Here is a 16,174-nt window from a genome sequence, read left to right on the forward strand (position 1 = left end):
ACCCTTAACTGGCCTCAGGGCAATTAGGAGGGAGCAATAAATGCTGGTCTATCTCCAGTGACACCCTCAGACCTTCAACAATTGAGAAATGAAATTTCCAAGGCAGGCTGGTGAGGGACTTGGAGGGGAATGTGCAGTGGGTAGTGCTCCCAAGTATCTGGGATCTGCTTGTCCCTGTCCTTTAAGGTGAGAGGTACCTAACCTGATCTCATGTGCCAAACCACGCCACCCCACAGGCCGCAAGGATATATTTCAGAAAACCTCACATAATTGTAAAAACTATGAAGATACTCACTAATGTTTAATGTCCATAAGAATATAAGACATAAGCGCAGAAACTAGACCGTTCAGCCCATCAAGTCTGCTCTGCCACTCAATCATGGCCAACAGGTTTCTCAACCCCATTCTCCCTCTTTCTTCCCCATAACTCTTGATCCCCTTGATACCCAAGAGCCCCTCTATCTCCATCTTAAATGGGCAGCATGGTGGCTCAGTGGTTAGCACTGCTGCCTCACAGCACCAGGGTCCCAGGTTCGATTCCAGCCTTGGGCAACTGTCTGTGCGGAGTTTGCACATTCTCTCTGTGTCTGCGTGGGTTTGTTCCAGTTTCCTCCCACAGTCCAAAGATGTGCAGGTCAGGTGAATTAGCCTGGTTAAATTGCCCCATAGCGTTAGTGGCATTAGTTGGAGGGAAGTAGGTCTGGGTGGGTTACTCTTTGGAGGGTCATTGTGGACTGGTTGGGCCGAAGGGGCTATTTCCACACTGTAGGGAATCTAATCTAAATATAAATAATGACCGGGCCTCCACAGCCTTCTGTGGTGATGAATTCCATAGATTCCCCACTCTCTGGCTGAAGAAGTTTCTCCTTATCTCCGTTCAAAAGGGCCTTCCCTTTACTCTAAGACTGTGCCCTCAGGTCCTAGTCTCTCCTACCAATGGAAACATCTTCCCAACATCTCCTCTGTGCAGGCCATTCAGTATTCGGATGCCCATCAATTTGAAATCAGTTTACTAACATTTTATGTACTTCAATTTCTTTTCCTCCTCCGGTTCATATGACCATATTTAAAATAGTTTTATTCATAGATACTGTTTAACTCTTCATTTTACAGAAGGTGAAAAAAATAGAAAAACATCTGCCTGGTCAAAAGTTTTATGCTCTCTGAATGATTGCGATTTCTGAGATAGTCTGAGAAATTGATAACACAAGGTGTTGGGAGCTCACTGTTCCATTTTGTTCATTACATAACAGTGCATTCACCAGCAATGACACTGAGTACTCACAGGACAAAGTTTAACCGGAAGCCACAAGAGACGTGTAGAGATAGGGAGGGGTTGGAGAGGTTGGGGCTGTTTCCCTTGGGACACAGCAGGCTGAGGGAGGACATGATTGAGCTATACAGAATTGCGAGGGATGGAGGAACCTGTTTCCTGTTGGCAGGGAGTTCAAAAACCAGAGGTTTCAGGCTATGTGGCAGAAACATTGGAGGGGAGGTGAAAAAAAAATATTTTTACGCAGCAGATGGTGGGTATTTAGAATTTGCTGGGGGACGCAGAGATCCTAAACTCTTTTAAAATTAACTGGATCCACACTTTAAGCTGCAGGGCTATGGCCCGTGTGCAGGGAGATGGGATTGGAAAGGGCATCTTGGTATCTTTGGGTTGGCATAGTCAAGGTGGGCCGAATGGCCTCCCACTGTGGTGTATCATTTCCGTGGTTCTGCGTTAAGATGCAGCATTTGTGAAGATCTCCAATAGGAGAGGAGGATTGGAGCCATTCTTCAGTCCAGGGATGAGGCGGCCATTTCCACCTCCACACCATACTGATCGTCCATTTGCACTACGCCAGGTCCCACTGCAGCCCAACCCTGGCTTGGCAGAATGGAAATATGGAAGCTGGGCTGTGCCAGTCTGTTGAGAGATGGCACACGTTGGGCCATATAAAACATTTTGCATATAAGGCCTGCAGGCTCTAAGACAGGATCCCTGATTCCAGGTGGCAGAGGTCTTGGGTTTGGGAGGTACTGACAAAAGAGTTTTGGTTTGCACCTTGGGCTGGCTCAGTGGTTAGTACTGCTGCCTCACAGCGCCAGGGACCTGGGTTCAATTCCAGCCTCGGGCGACTGGCTGTGTGGAGTTTGCACATTCTCCCCGTGTCTGCGTGGGTTTCCTCCGGGTGCTCCCATTTCCACTCAGAGTCCAAAAATGTGCAGGTTAAGTGAATTGGCCTTGCTAAATTGCCCATAAGCTTTAGGGATATGTAGGTTAGGTGCATTAGTCAGGGGCAAATATAGAGTAATAGGGTAGGGGAATGAGTCTGGGTGGGTTACTCTTCGGGGGGTCGGTGTGGACCGAAGGACCTTTTTCCACACTGTAGGGATTCTATAATTGTCAATGGAACGCACCACTGCTAAAAGTACACCATGGTGGGAGGGAGTGAAGATTCAAGGTAATGGATGAGGCATCAATCGAGTGTCCTGGATGGTGGATCCAGGCAAATGGGGGACGTAAGATCATCAACAAGAGTAAGTCATTCAGCCCTTTGAGCCTGTTCCGCCATCTTACACAACCAAGGCTGATCTCATCTGGCTCTCAACTCATTCCATTCTCCATAACTCATTCCTAATCTCCTCCTTAAGTTAATTCCGCATCCCAGCATCCATCACAATCTAGGGTCCTGAATTCCATAGATTCACAACCCTTCAAGAGAAGTAAGTTCTTCTCATCTGTCCTAGTTCTGTCACCCCCTTTTCCTCAGCCTATGAACTCTCGTTCTAGGTTGCCTATGGGAGAACACCTGCTCTACATCTACTATATCAATCTTCTTTACTATCCTATCTGCCTCGGTTAGATCTCCTCTCATCCTTCTAAACTCGAGCAAGTATTAGGCCTAAACTACTCGATCGTTTTACATAAGACAAGCCTTTCATCTCTGGAATGAATTAAGTGAGCATTCTCTGAACTGCCTCCAATACAATCACATCCTCCTTCAAGCAAGAGGGAGAAAACTATACAAGGTATTCCAGACGTAGCCTTAGACAGTTGCAACACTTCCCTACTTTTATACTCTATTCCTTTAGCAATAATGCCACACTCCTGACTTGTGGATGGTTTTGCGGAGTCAGGAGCTGAGTCCTTTGATGCAGGATTCCTCACCACTGGCCTGTTCTTGTAACCACAGTGTTCAGTGTGATTCTGGCTGATCTTCTACCTGACCTTTCCTTCCTCCCCGCTTCCTCGTTTCCTCAAATCCCTTAGTTTTGAAGAATCCATCAGGCTTAGCCTTGGCTGTGCTCAATGACAGAGGTATTGAGTGAAGTGGAACCAGGGGAAGTGGGGGAGTTTAGAATCAGATAAACTGGGAGGGTGTGCAGAGGAGAATCACCAGGATGTTGCCTGGGACCTCAAAGGAAAGGAGGCATTAGGAGGTAGTGACCATAACATGATAAGTTTTCGTCTACAATTTGAGAGGGAGAAGGGAGAATCGGGAGTGTCAGTATTGCAGTTGAACAAAGGAAGCTACGAAGCTGATTCAATGGTTCAATACCCTAGCAGGGATGGTAGTGGAACAACAAAGGCAGGTATTTCTGGGTATAATGCAGAAGGTGCAGGATCAGTTCATTCCAAAGAGGAAGAAAGATCCTCAGGGGAGGCAGGGGCAGCCGTGGCTGACAGGAGAAGTTAAGGACTGCATAAAGATAAAAAAGAAGGAAGTATAACATAACAAAGATGAACGGGAAGCTGGAGGACGGGGAAACTTTTAAAGAGCAACAGAGGGTAACTAAAAAGGCAATACACGGAGAAAAAATGAGGTACGAAGGCAAATTGGCCAAAATTAGAAAGGAGAATAGTAAAAGCGTTTTTAGGTATGTGAAAAGAAAAAATGGTTAAGACTAAGATTGGGCCCTTGAAGACAGAAGCAGGTGAATTTATTCTGGGGAACAAGGAAATGGCAGAAAAGTTGAATAGGTACTTTGGATCTGTCTTCACTAGGGAAGAAACAAGCAATCTCCCAGATGTAACAGTGGCTGAAGGGCTTAGGGTAATGGATGAACTGAAGGGAATTTATATTAGGCAGGAAATGGTGTGGAGAGACTATTAGGCCTGAAGGCTGATAAGTCCCCGGGGCCTGATGATCTGCATCCCAGGGTACTTAAGGAGGTGGCTCTAGAAATCGTGACACACTGGTGATCATTTTCCAATGTTCTATTGATTCAGGATCAGTTCCTGCGGATTGGAGGGTGGCTGATGTTGTCCCACTTTTCAAGAAAGGAGGGAGAGAGAAAACAGGGAATTATAGACGGGTTAGCCTGATGTCAGTGGTGGGAAAGATGCTGGAGTCAATTGTAAAACATGAAATTACGACTCATTTGGATTGCAGTAACAGAATAGTTCAGAGTCAGCATAGATTTACGGAGGGGAAATCGTGCTTGACTAATCTTCTGGAATTTTTTGAAGATGTGACTATGAAGATGGACAGGGAAGAGTCAGTAGATGTAGTGTACTTGGACTTTCAGAAAGCCTTTGATAAGGTCCCACGTAGGAGATTAGAGAGCAAAGTTAGGGCACATGGTATTGGGGGCAAAATACTGACTGAAAATTGGCTGGCTGACAGGAAGCAAAGAGTCCCTTTCGGAATGGTACCACAAGGTTCGGTACTGGAACCACAGCTGTTCAGAATATACATTAATGATATAGATGAAGGCATTAAAAGTAATATTAGCAAATTCGCTGATGACACAAAGCTGTGGGGTTAGGGTGAAATGTGAGGAGGCTGTTATGAGAATACAGGGTGACTTGGACAGGATAGGTGAGTGGACGGATACATGGCAGATGCAGTTTAATGTGGATAAATGTGTGGTTATCCACTTTGGTGGCAAGAACAGGAAGGCATCTATCTAAAAAGACTCAAGTTAGGTAAAGGGGCAGTACAACAAGATCTAGGTGTTCTTGTACATCAGTCAATGAAGGCAAGCATGCAGATACAGCAGGCAGTGAAGAAAGGTAATAGCATGCTGGCCTTCATAACAAGTGGGATTGAGTATAGAAACAAAGAGGTCCTTCTGCAGCCGTACAGGACCCTGGTGAGACCGCACTTGGAGTATTGTCAGCAGTTTTGGTCTCCAAATTTGAGGAAGGACATTCTGGCTATTGAGGGAGTGCAGCGTAGGTTCACGAGGTCAATTCCCGGAATGGTGGGACTATCATCTGTTGAAAGATTGGAGCGACTGGGCTTGAATACCCATGAGTTTAGAAGGCGGAGGGGGGATCTGATTGAGACGTATAAGATTATTAAAGGATTGGACACTCTGGAGGCAGGAAACATGTTTCCGCTGATGGGTGAGTCCAGAACCAGAGGACACAGCTTAAAAATAAGGGGTAGGCCATTTAGGACAGAGATGAGGAGAAACTTCTTCACCCAGAGAGTGGTGGGTGTGTGGGAATGCTGTGCCCCAGAAGGCAGTGGAGGCCCAGTCTCTGGATACTTTCAAGAAAGAGGTGGATAGAGCTCTTAGAGATAGTGGAATCAAGGGTTATGTGGATAAGGCAGGAACAGGATACTGATTGTGGATGATCAGCCATGTCATAATGAATGGTGGTGCAGGTTCGAAGGGCCAAATGGCCTACTCCTGCACCTATTGTCTATTTAAGAGATGGAGAGATAGAGGCTGGATAAGGTCAGGTTGTTTTCTTTGGAGTAGAGAAGGTTGAGAGGGAACATGTTGGAGGTGTATGAGGCTATGAGGGGTTTAGTCAGGGTGGGTTCCCTTTAGTCAAAGGGTCAATAACAAGCAGACATAAATTTAAGGTGAAAAGCAAGAGGTTTAGAGGGGATTGGATAGAAAGAAGTTTCACCCAGAGGGTGATGGGGGTCTGGAAAGCACTACCTGGGAGGGTAGTTGAAGGCAAAAAGACTGCAGGTGCTGGAATCCAAAGTTGACAGACAGGAGGCTGGAAGAACACAGTGAGCCAGGCAGCATCAGAAGGTGGAGAAGACAACATTACATTATCATTCCTTCTCGAGGCAGGAAACCTCACAGCCTTTAAAAATTATTTGGATGAGCACACGTAATGTCATAGCATGCAAGGCTTTGGGCCTGGTATGGGAAAGCAGGATTAATGTAGATTAGATGGGCCGATGGGCCTCTTCTGTCCTGTATGATTCTGTGTGATTCTATAAACCATGATCTAATTGTCTAGCAAGACAGTCTTAAGGAATGTTTAACCTCCTCTGTTGCTGTGCCTTATAATCCTGTTCCTTCCTACATGCCTACTTTCAATTCTGTTAATCATCCATTAAATATATTTAAAGTAAAACAAAGTTAAATTAACTATGAATTAAATAACAGAAGGAATCTTTCTAAATGGAAATGTTTTGGAAGAATGAAGATGTTTTACCTGATTGAAGCAATAACCAGCAAGAAATCTTTGATCAGATTGAAGGCCTCTCCTCGATTTAACCTGATGGATTGAAAAGGGAATAACAATATTACATTACAGTTGTTAAAAATGATAAGAACTTATATTTGTACAGTGTGTTCCATACAATAGGAGTTATCATCAAAAAGAATTTTGGACACATCAGGACATATTAGGTCTAACAGCCAGTGAAGAGTGAAGTGTGTCTTAAAGAAGGTAAGTCAAGATAGAAAGAGATGGAGAGAGGTGAGTGGAGGATGTGGATCTCAGAGGTTAGACCTTTGACAACTGAAGGAATGGGATCAATGGTGGTTATTAAGACCAGCAATGTACAGGATGTGGGAATTAGGGCCTCAGCAAATTGTAGAGTTGGTTAAAGAACAACAAGGCTATGGGGCAATTGGAAAATAAGGAAGGGACTCTTGGCCGGATTGTGAGCAAGTGCAGGCCAGCAAGTATAGAGGCAATGGCTGTTGGTTAGCTCAGTTGGCTGCCTGTGGAGTGATGCCAACAGTGTAAGTTCAATTCCCACAATAGCCAAGGTCATCATGAAGGTCACACCTTCTCACCTTTGCCCCCTTGCCTGAGGTGTGGTGACCCTCAGGTTAAACTCACTGCTGGTCATCCCCATCTCTAATGAGGGAGCAGCCTAGGAGGATGACAGGAAACAGCGATACTTGTTTTGAGCACTGTGCTGAGGAATAGAAACAGGTCAGATCAGTGTGTGTGTGTGTGTGTGTGTGTGTGTGTGTGTCACTTGCAAACTTCATGGGCTTCCTCTCCTCATCAGGGTTACCTTTACGATTGGGGAAGGAGACTGGTGCAGGTTAAGATAAGGGCAGAAGAGTTCTGGGTAAGTTCAATTTCATGGAAGATGGAAGGCTAACCAGGAGACTATTGGACAAATCAGTCAATGAGTTAGGAAAGGCATGGAGGAGAGGTTTTAGCAACAGAGGTACTGAAGCAGGACAGTGATAGACATGTACAATTTGCATTGATTAAGGTATCCAACATCAGGATTTTCTTTTTATATGGTCATGGGATGTGGGAAACTCTTGCTAGGCCATAATTTATTGCCTATGCCTCATTGTCCAGAGGGCAGTTAAGAGTCAACCACATTGCTCGGGGTCTGGATTCATATGTAGGCCAGAGCGCAGGTAAGGATGGCAGATTTCCTTCCCTCAGGGAAATTAGGGGACCCAGATAGGCTTTTCCAAACAATCAACATTATTAGACTTTCAATTCCAGACTTCTAATCATTCCAGATTCCATTCACCTGCCGTAGCAGGATTTGAACACAGGTCTCCAGAATATTTGCTGAGTTTATGGATTAATACATTGAGCAATAGTCCCACTAGACCACTGCCTCCCCCATATAGCCGACGAATACCGGGTGATATGTTGATTTGAATTCTATGTGACTTAAATAGTCACACTACAGTTTTCAAGGTGTAAGAACTCTGCTGGCTGCTGATACAGGAGAGACAGCCAGTTCCGACACCATAGCCAGACCCAGTTCTCTGACATATTACAGGCTTATCAAGCTGCCACTGTGAACGTGTTCCTCACTAAAACATTCATACATCACTTCATTTGGTTCCTCATTCTATATAATACATAAATAGACAATCATTACTCACCCATTATCGGTGTGTAAAGCATCTAAACAGCCATGCTTGTAGAAGTCAAGGGCGTAGGCATTCAGGTGCATTCTCCTGCCTTGTTTGTCAAAGCACTTCAGTTGCAGAACAGGAACGTTGTTTGTATGAATTCCAAGCGTGCGGAAAATTATCTGGAGGTGGCAGAAAGTGCATCCACGTTGATACAATGTGAGGTATGATGCCCCGGGTGGCTGTTACACATTAGAGAGCTGCAGTGTGTAAGGGAGATACTGTGGGATCTTTCCCCAGGCAATACCCGCTTACCAATGTTCTCTGTGTGTGGGTGCACAGCTACGCATCAGGAGAAATAAACACATGTGCACCCCATGACTCGCTATGGCTACACGCAGCCCAGGCCGTACTCGGTATTCATGCAGCGGTTTCCATGGGGATCGGGGACCCGGGTGCTGATCAAACTTAAGGCCGGTTCAGTGAAGCAGGGGTAAGTTAGCTCAGGGGCAAGGCAAAGAGGCCAGGCTGCAACTCAGAAGTTTTAGGATTGGGGAAGTACCAAATGTGGGCAAAAGAGCTGAATTCCAACGGTGAGGTGACAGTGACAAAACTTGACATCAAGGCTGCATTCAACTGAGTGCAGCATCAAGGAACCTTCCTAATACTGGAGCCAATGGGTATCGGGGCCAAAATCTCTGCTGGTTGGAGTTATACCTGACATATTGGAAGATGGTCATGGTTACTAAAGGTCAGTCATCTCCACTCCATGATCTGCCTGCAGGAGTTTTTTTTTATTTATTCATTTGCGGGATGTGGGTGTCGCTGGCTGGGCCAGTATTTATTGCCCGTCCCTAGGTTCCTCCTTCAGAAGGCGGTGATGAGTTGCCTATGCAAATTGCTATAGTCCACCTGCTTTGGGTACACCGACAATGTCCTTAGGGAGAGAACTCTCGGACTTTGACCCAGCAAGAGCGTAGGAACAGCAATATATTTCCAAGTCAGGATAGTGAATGGCTTGGAGGGGAACTTGCAGGGGGTGGTGTTCCCATGTATCTGCTGCCCTTGTCCTTCTAGATGGAAGTGGTCATGAGTTTGGAAGGTGCTGTCTGAGGATCTTTGGTGAATTTATGCAGTGCATCTAGTACACATTTCCTCAAGGAAATGGTCTAGGCCCAGCTGCTTCATCAATGACCTACCCTCCATCATAAAGTCAGAAATAAGGGACATTTGCCAATGATTGCTCAGATACGGAAGCTGTCCATGTCCCTGTGCAGCAAGATCTGGACAATATCCAGGCTTGGATGGAACAGTGTCAAGTAACATTTGTGCCACACAAATGCCAATGACCATCTCCAGTGAGAGACAATCAAACCACGGCCCTTTGACATTCAATGGTGTTGTCATCACTGAATCCCTCACTGTCAATATCCTGGGAGTTATCATTGACCAGAAACCCACATGGACTTGCCATATAAACACAATGGCTACAATAGGAGGTCAGGGACTAGGGATATTATGGTGAGTAAACCCTCTCCTGACTCCCCAAAGCCTGCCCACCAGCTGCAAGGCACAAGCCAGGAGTGTGTTGGAATACTATCCACTCGCCTGGATGGGGGTGCAGCTCCAACAACACTCAAGAAGCTTGACACCATCCAGGACAAAGCAGCCCGCTTGATTGGCACCAGATCCACAAACATCCACTCCTTCTGCTACCAACACTCAGTAACAGCAGTGTGTGCTATCCAGAAGGAAAAACAGAAGGCCACTCAGCCCCTCTAGCCTGCTTTGCATTGAATATGACCAATGTCCCAACTCCGGGAGCTGGCATTGAACCAATAACCTTCTGACTCAGGTGAGATGTTTCCTGCTAACCCGAGGTAACATCTATTCTGGTCTTGGGTACAGTGAATTCTGATCTGACAGTTATCGTTCCGACTTACTAATGTAGAGGTACAGTATCTCATTGAGTCTAAACAGGCACAGAGGGAGGTGTTTGGTACAGTGCCTCGGTTCCAGGTCTTACAACGAGCTCTGCAATCATTCCTTGGGAGTTTCTCACTTCTCAATTTCTGCCCCTGGTAATGTAGCTATTAGGTCCATAAATATACTTACTGGATTGATATCATTCTGTACGAATAGGTTAAGGTCAGTGTGTCCAGATAAACAGACGAATGGTGACACTGCAGAACAATTCACTGTTTTGGCCAACTTCTTAGTGATGACACTGGCTTCAGGTAACTTGGGACCCATAAACGCTGGACCAAAAAACATGAATATTGGTTTCAGAAATTCACCAGCAATTATAAACAAATACATAACTGGATTACTCAATGAGCCAGGACATAGCTACAAGGAAGGTGTAATAAAAGATATTCTATTCTCAAACATAGGAAACAGGAGTAGGCTCTTTGAGCCAGTTTCACTATGCAATACAATCAAGACTGATCGCAAAACTCAATACCCTGTTCTCACTTTCGCCTCATAACCTTTGACCCTAAGAGGAAAAAACAAGTTACTATAGGACAATTGCTTAATAATCATCAGTGGGAAAACGTTGGAGTCTATTGTCAAGGATGTAGTAGCAGAGCATTTAGGAAAATGTGATATGATTGAGCATAGTCAGCTTGGCTCAATGATATAATAGTCAAGGCAGCTGGTAGTGTAGGCAGTGAACGTACTTCTCACCACCTCATGCTCTCACCACTGCACAAGCAAGAGACGGGATATACCACAGAGGTGTTGCACAATGGGTCACTGAAGCTGAGTTAAAAATCACACAACACCAGGTTATAGTCTAACAGGTTTAATTGGAATCACTAGCTTTCGGAGCACTGCTCCTTCATCGGGTGGTGGTGGCGGACACAACTGTAAGACACAGAATTTATAGCAAAAGTTTACAGTGTTATAGTTTTGCTATAAATTCTGTGTCTTACAATGATGTCTTCCACAGCTACCTGATGAAGGAGCGTCGCTCCGAAAGCTAGTGCTCCCAATTAAACCTGTTGGACTATAACCTGGTGTTGTGTGATGTTTGACTTTGTACACCCCAGTCCTACACCGGCACCTCCAAATCATCACTGAAGCTGGAACATCAAATTCAAGATTCATCACTACATTGGGACAGCACAGTGGCTCAGTGGTTAGCACTGCTGCCTCCCAGCGCCTGGCCCCGAGTTCCACACTCGGGTGACTCTCTGTGTGGAGTTTGCACATTCTCCCCGTGTCTGTGTGGGTTTCCTCCGGGTGCTCCGGTTTCCTCCCACAGTCTAAAGACGTGCAGGTCAGGTGAATTGGCCGTGCTAAATTACCCGTAATGTTCAGGGATGTGCAGGCTGGGTAGATTAGCCATGGGGGATGCAGGGTTACAGGGATAGGATGGGTCTGGGTGGGCTGTCCTTCAGAGGATCGGTATTGACTCGCAGGGCTGAATGGCCTTTATCTGCACTGTATGATCTTAACTAATCAGTATAACAAAAGCCTGCGCCTGAACTGCATAGAATGAACCAGTTCTGGTGTTAATAAATACTTACATGTGCCTGAGAGAGGAAGCTTGTATTCATCTTCCAACCTGCACTGATTGGAAACAGAGAGCAGGAAATTCCCAAAGACCTGACGTGCTGTCTTGTTGTATTCTTCAACTGAGGCTGCAAACTCATCAGGAAGATCATCAAGAAATACCTAAAAATATAAGTTCAATGAGATACTGTCTATAATCAGAATCAAAGAAAGATATCCATTTCCCCTCACTTGCAAGCTTACAGAAATTTTAAAGCAGTAAGGTACATAATTGAGCCAATGCAGGGTCTTCACAATTCGGGTTAATGGCAATTCTGTCATTCACTGTGACCGTTTGAAGTATTCCCTGACAACCAATGCACCTCAGTGTTAGAAAGAATATCTTGATAGGAAATGAAAATGACCCTTAAACATACCTATTCATTATTTATTCATTCACGGGATGAGGGCATCACTGGCTGGGTCAGCATTTATTGCCCGTCCCTAATTACCCAGAGGCCAGTTAAGTGTCAATCACATTGCTGTGGGTCTGGAGCCACATGTAGGCCAGACCAGGTAAGGATGGCAACTTCCTTCCCTAAAGTACATTGGTGACCCAGATGGTTTCTTCCAACACTTGACAATGAGTTCATGGTCATCATTAGACTCCTTAATTCCAGATATTTATTGAACTCTAATTTCACTATCTGCCATGGCAGGATTTGAACCCAGGGCCCCAGGACATTACCTGGGTCTGTGGATGAATAGTCCAGCAATAATGCCACTAATCCACTGCCTCCCCTTTTTCTTCGGGGGAGGTGTTCACCATGCATAATATATTCTACATTTTGCAAATTGGACTTTAACATAGAGACAAATGGGTGTGGGTATGTTCTGTAGGTTTTATTTTCAAAGGTCAGAAATTCCATTTGGAACAGTGACAAAAACAATAATTGCTCCAAGATAGTATCTGACTGCATTAGTGTGTTGCGTTTATGACAGGCAGAGTTTATTTTTGACTTCAGAAAAGAAAATTCAAAATATTTTGTTACTAAGAACTCAGAATTCACTTCGATGAGAATAACCTTTCTCTTGGCAATAGGACTACATTTTCAGTTCATTTCAGTAAAATAAGTCACTTCAGAAAAAGTAATATCTACTGTATGGAGCTTCCAAGATGGAAGAATCTGAATGTAAATATTCAAGTTGCCAGAACAGAACAATTTTAGGCATCGTAATTATGAAAGCTTCATGCCATCAAACTCAGAAAGAACTTGTTGAAAAAAAGTCTCAGCATCATGGGAAGCATCATAGAGTCAGAGAGCTGTACCGCATGGAAACAGACTCTTCATCCAACTCATCCATGATGACCACATATCCTACTTTAATTTAGTCCCATTTGCTAGCGTTTGGCCCATATCCCTCTAAACCCTTCTAATTCATATACATCCAGATGCCGTTACATGTTGTAATTGTACCAGCCTCCACCACTCCCTCTGGCAGCTCATTCCATACACGCACCACTCTCTGCGTGAAAAAGGTACTCTTTCGGTCCTTTTTAAATCTTTCCCCTCTCACCTTAAACCTATGACCTCTACTTTTGCACTCCCCTACCTGGAGAAAAGATTGGAAAGTTTGAGAGAGGAATGATATTTCTTCAGGATTGAGACCTGCAATGGATATTACTGGAGCGGGAGAAATGTGGGTCAGAAGCAATTGTGTTAAACTTAAATAAGGGTAATGAGAATGGAATGGGAGCACAGCTAATTGGAGAGAACTGAACAAGGATATTAGGAACAAAAACCATTGAGGAACAATGGCATGTATTTAAGAAAATAGTTCATGGCTCATAGCAAAGTTGTGTCCCACTGAGAAAGAATGGTACCATGAAGGGAATAATGTAATTATGGTTAATGAGGGAACTTAAAGAAAGTATCAAATAGAAATTACGTACAATGTGTCCAAGATTGCTGGTAAACAGGATGAGCTAGCATTATACAGATAGCAAGAGCTCCTTAAATTACAAAGAGAGAAGCCAAAGTAAACATTGGGCTCTTAGAGAATAATGCTGGGGAAATATAAATGGGGAACCAGGAATGTCAGACAAAATGAATAAATATTTTGCACTCGAGAAGGTACTAATAACACTCCAAAAGATCTTAATAATCAGGGAGCATAAACAGGAGTAAATAAATGCAATGACTATCACTAGAGAAAACGTACCAGAGAAACTAATGAGGCTAAAGACCGATAAACCACCTGGACCTGATGGAATGCACTCTTGGATTTTAAATGGAGTAGCTACAGAGATCATTGTGGGATGGTATTAATTTACCAAGTATTCTTAGATTCTGGTAAAAATTTCAGAGGATTGGAAAACTGTCAATACAACATCTTTATTCAAAAAGGGAAGGAGATTAAAAATGATAACTACAGGCCAGTTTGCTTAACATCTGTTATTGGGAAATGTTAGAGATTATTATAAAGGATGCAATAGTATTTAGAAATATGCAACATGATCAAGCAGAGTTAGCAATGGCTTCACAAAGAGGAAATCATACCCTGCGGCATTTACTAGAATTCTTTTGAGGAAGCAACAAACAAGATTGATAAAGAAGAGGTAGTAGATGTAATATTTTTGAGTACCCGAAAGCATTTGGTAAGGAAACTCACGTTTGGCTACTTAAACAGGTGTCCATGATGCTCAAGGTACTATATTAGCATGGATAGAGGATTAGAAACAGAGAGTTGAGCTAACTGGGCGGCACGGTGGCACAGTGGTTAGCACTGCTGCCTCACAGCGCCAGAGACCCGGGTTCAATTCCCGCCTCAGGCGACTTACTGTGTGGAGTTTGCACATTCTCCCAGTATCTGTGTGGGTTTCCTCCGGGTGCTCTGGTTTCCTCCCACAGTCCAAAGATGTGCAGGTCAGGTGAATTGGCCATGCTAAATTGCCCGTAGTGTTAGGTAAGGGGTAAATGCAGGGGTATGGGTGGGTTGCGCTTCGGCGGGGCGGTGTGGACCGAAGGGCCTGTTTCCACACTGTAAGTAATCTAATCTAATCCAAGGGTGCCAATTTCAGAAGGTTTTAACCAGTAGAGTGCCGCAGGGATTGGTGCTGGGACCACAAATATTGACAATATATATTAATGACTTGGATGAGGAAAGTGAATATACAATATTGAAATTTGCAGATGACACAAAAATAATTGGGAGGATAAATGGTGAGGACAACACAAAGAGTCGACAGAGGGAGAAGCAAGTGGAGTAAAAACTTGACAAGTGGAATATAATGTTGGAAAATGTAAAGTCATGCACTTCAGTAGGTCAAATAAAGCAGCTGATTATAAATTAAGTGGAGAACGACAGCAGAAAGCTCCTGCTCTGGGGTGTTTGGGAGCTGTCATGTATGATTGACAAAACATTAGCACGCCTGGTCAGCGGGTAATAGGGAAAGCTGGGGAATGTCAGCCTTCCTTTCAAAGGCAATGGACTATATCAATAGGGAAATCTTGCTCAAACTATACAAAGCACCAGTTGGACCACATTGGAATACTGTGAACAGTTCAGGTCTCCTTACCTAAGGAAAATTGTACTGGAATTGGAGGCAGTCCACACAAGGTTCACTCGGCTGATCCCAGGTATGGAGGGACTGTCTTATTAGAGACATTGAGTAGGTTGGGTCTGTACTCAATGGAGTTCAGAATATTGAGTGGGTGACCTTATTGAAATATGCAAGATTCTTAAAGGGCTTGACAGAATAGATGTGGATAGGTTGTTTCCCCTTGAGAAGAGGGAGAAATCTCAGACCAAGGGCCCAGCAGTTAGAACAGAGATGGGGAGGAATTACGTTTTGTTCCATTCCACATCATGGTAGGTGCTTGTGCATGTGGTGTCAATCAAGTGGGCAGCTTTGTCCTGGATGGTGTCAAGCTTCATGAGTGTTGTTGGAGCTGCACCCATCCAGTCAATTAGGGAGCATTCCATCACACTCCTGACTTGGGCCTTGTAGATGGTGGACAGGATTTAGGGCCAGGCTTTTCTCTCGGAGGGTAGCAAATCTTTGGAATTCTTTATCACTGTTGGTTGTCAATGTTGGGTAGGTAAGTGACTTCAAGGCTGAGACAGATGAATTTTTAATCAGAAATGCAACCAAGGATAAGGGGAAATAGCAGGAAAATGATTATCAGGTCAGTCAAGATCTCATTGATTGGTGAAACAGAATCAATGGGCAGAATGGTCTACTTCCGCTCTTCCCTCTTATGGCGTTAACTACACTTAAATGGTGGCAAAAGTGAGGACTGCAGATGCTGGAGATCAGAGACTAGATTAGAGTGGTGCTGGAAAAGCACAGCAGGTCAGGCAACATCATTCCTGATGAAGGGCTTTTTGCCTGAAAAGTCAATTTTCCTGCTCCTTGGATGCTGCCTGACCTGCTGTGCTTTCCCAGCACCACTCTAATCTACATTTAAACGGTGTCTCTCCAATGTCCTGAGCTCAAACCCTTTTGTATTCAAGGCCAACATCGCATTTGCTTTTCTGAAGCCTTGCTGAACCTGCATGTTGGAATTTACAGTGAAGGAGCAGATCACCAAAAAAAATGAATTATAGTTCAATCAAGCAAAGGTCAGCATGGTTGTCTGAA

The 16,174-nt window shown here is 44.4% G+C and overlaps 1 protein-coding gene across 1 annotated transcript in view; it reads right to left on the reverse strand.

Annotated features, from left to right (window-relative positions):
* LOC140494784 (probable ATP-dependent RNA helicase DDX60) overlaps nucleotides 1-16,174 on the reverse strand; it is a 130,072-nt gene that overhangs the window by 2,658 nt on the left and 111,240 nt on the right. Inside the window, exons 32-35 of the mRNA XM_072594382.1 lie at nucleotides 11,565-11,712; nucleotides 10,147-10,289; nucleotides 8,062-8,213; nucleotides 6,401-6,463 (exon numbers count right to left, since the gene is read on the reverse strand). Coding sequence (XP_072450483.1) covers nucleotides 6,401-6,463; nucleotides 8,062-8,213; nucleotides 10,147-10,289; nucleotides 11,565-11,712 — 506 coding nt within the window. The remainder of the gene's footprint in view (nucleotides 1-6,400; nucleotides 6,464-8,061; nucleotides 8,214-10,146; nucleotides 10,290-11,564; nucleotides 11,713-16,174) is intronic.

This window comes from Chiloscyllium punctatum, chromosome 2 (assembly GCF_047496795.1).
Source record: "Chiloscyllium punctatum isolate Juve2018m chromosome 2, sChiPun1.3, whole genome shotgun sequence".
Lineage (NCBI taxonomy): Eukaryota > Metazoa > Chordata > Chondrichthyes > Orectolobiformes > Hemiscylliidae > Chiloscyllium > Chiloscyllium punctatum.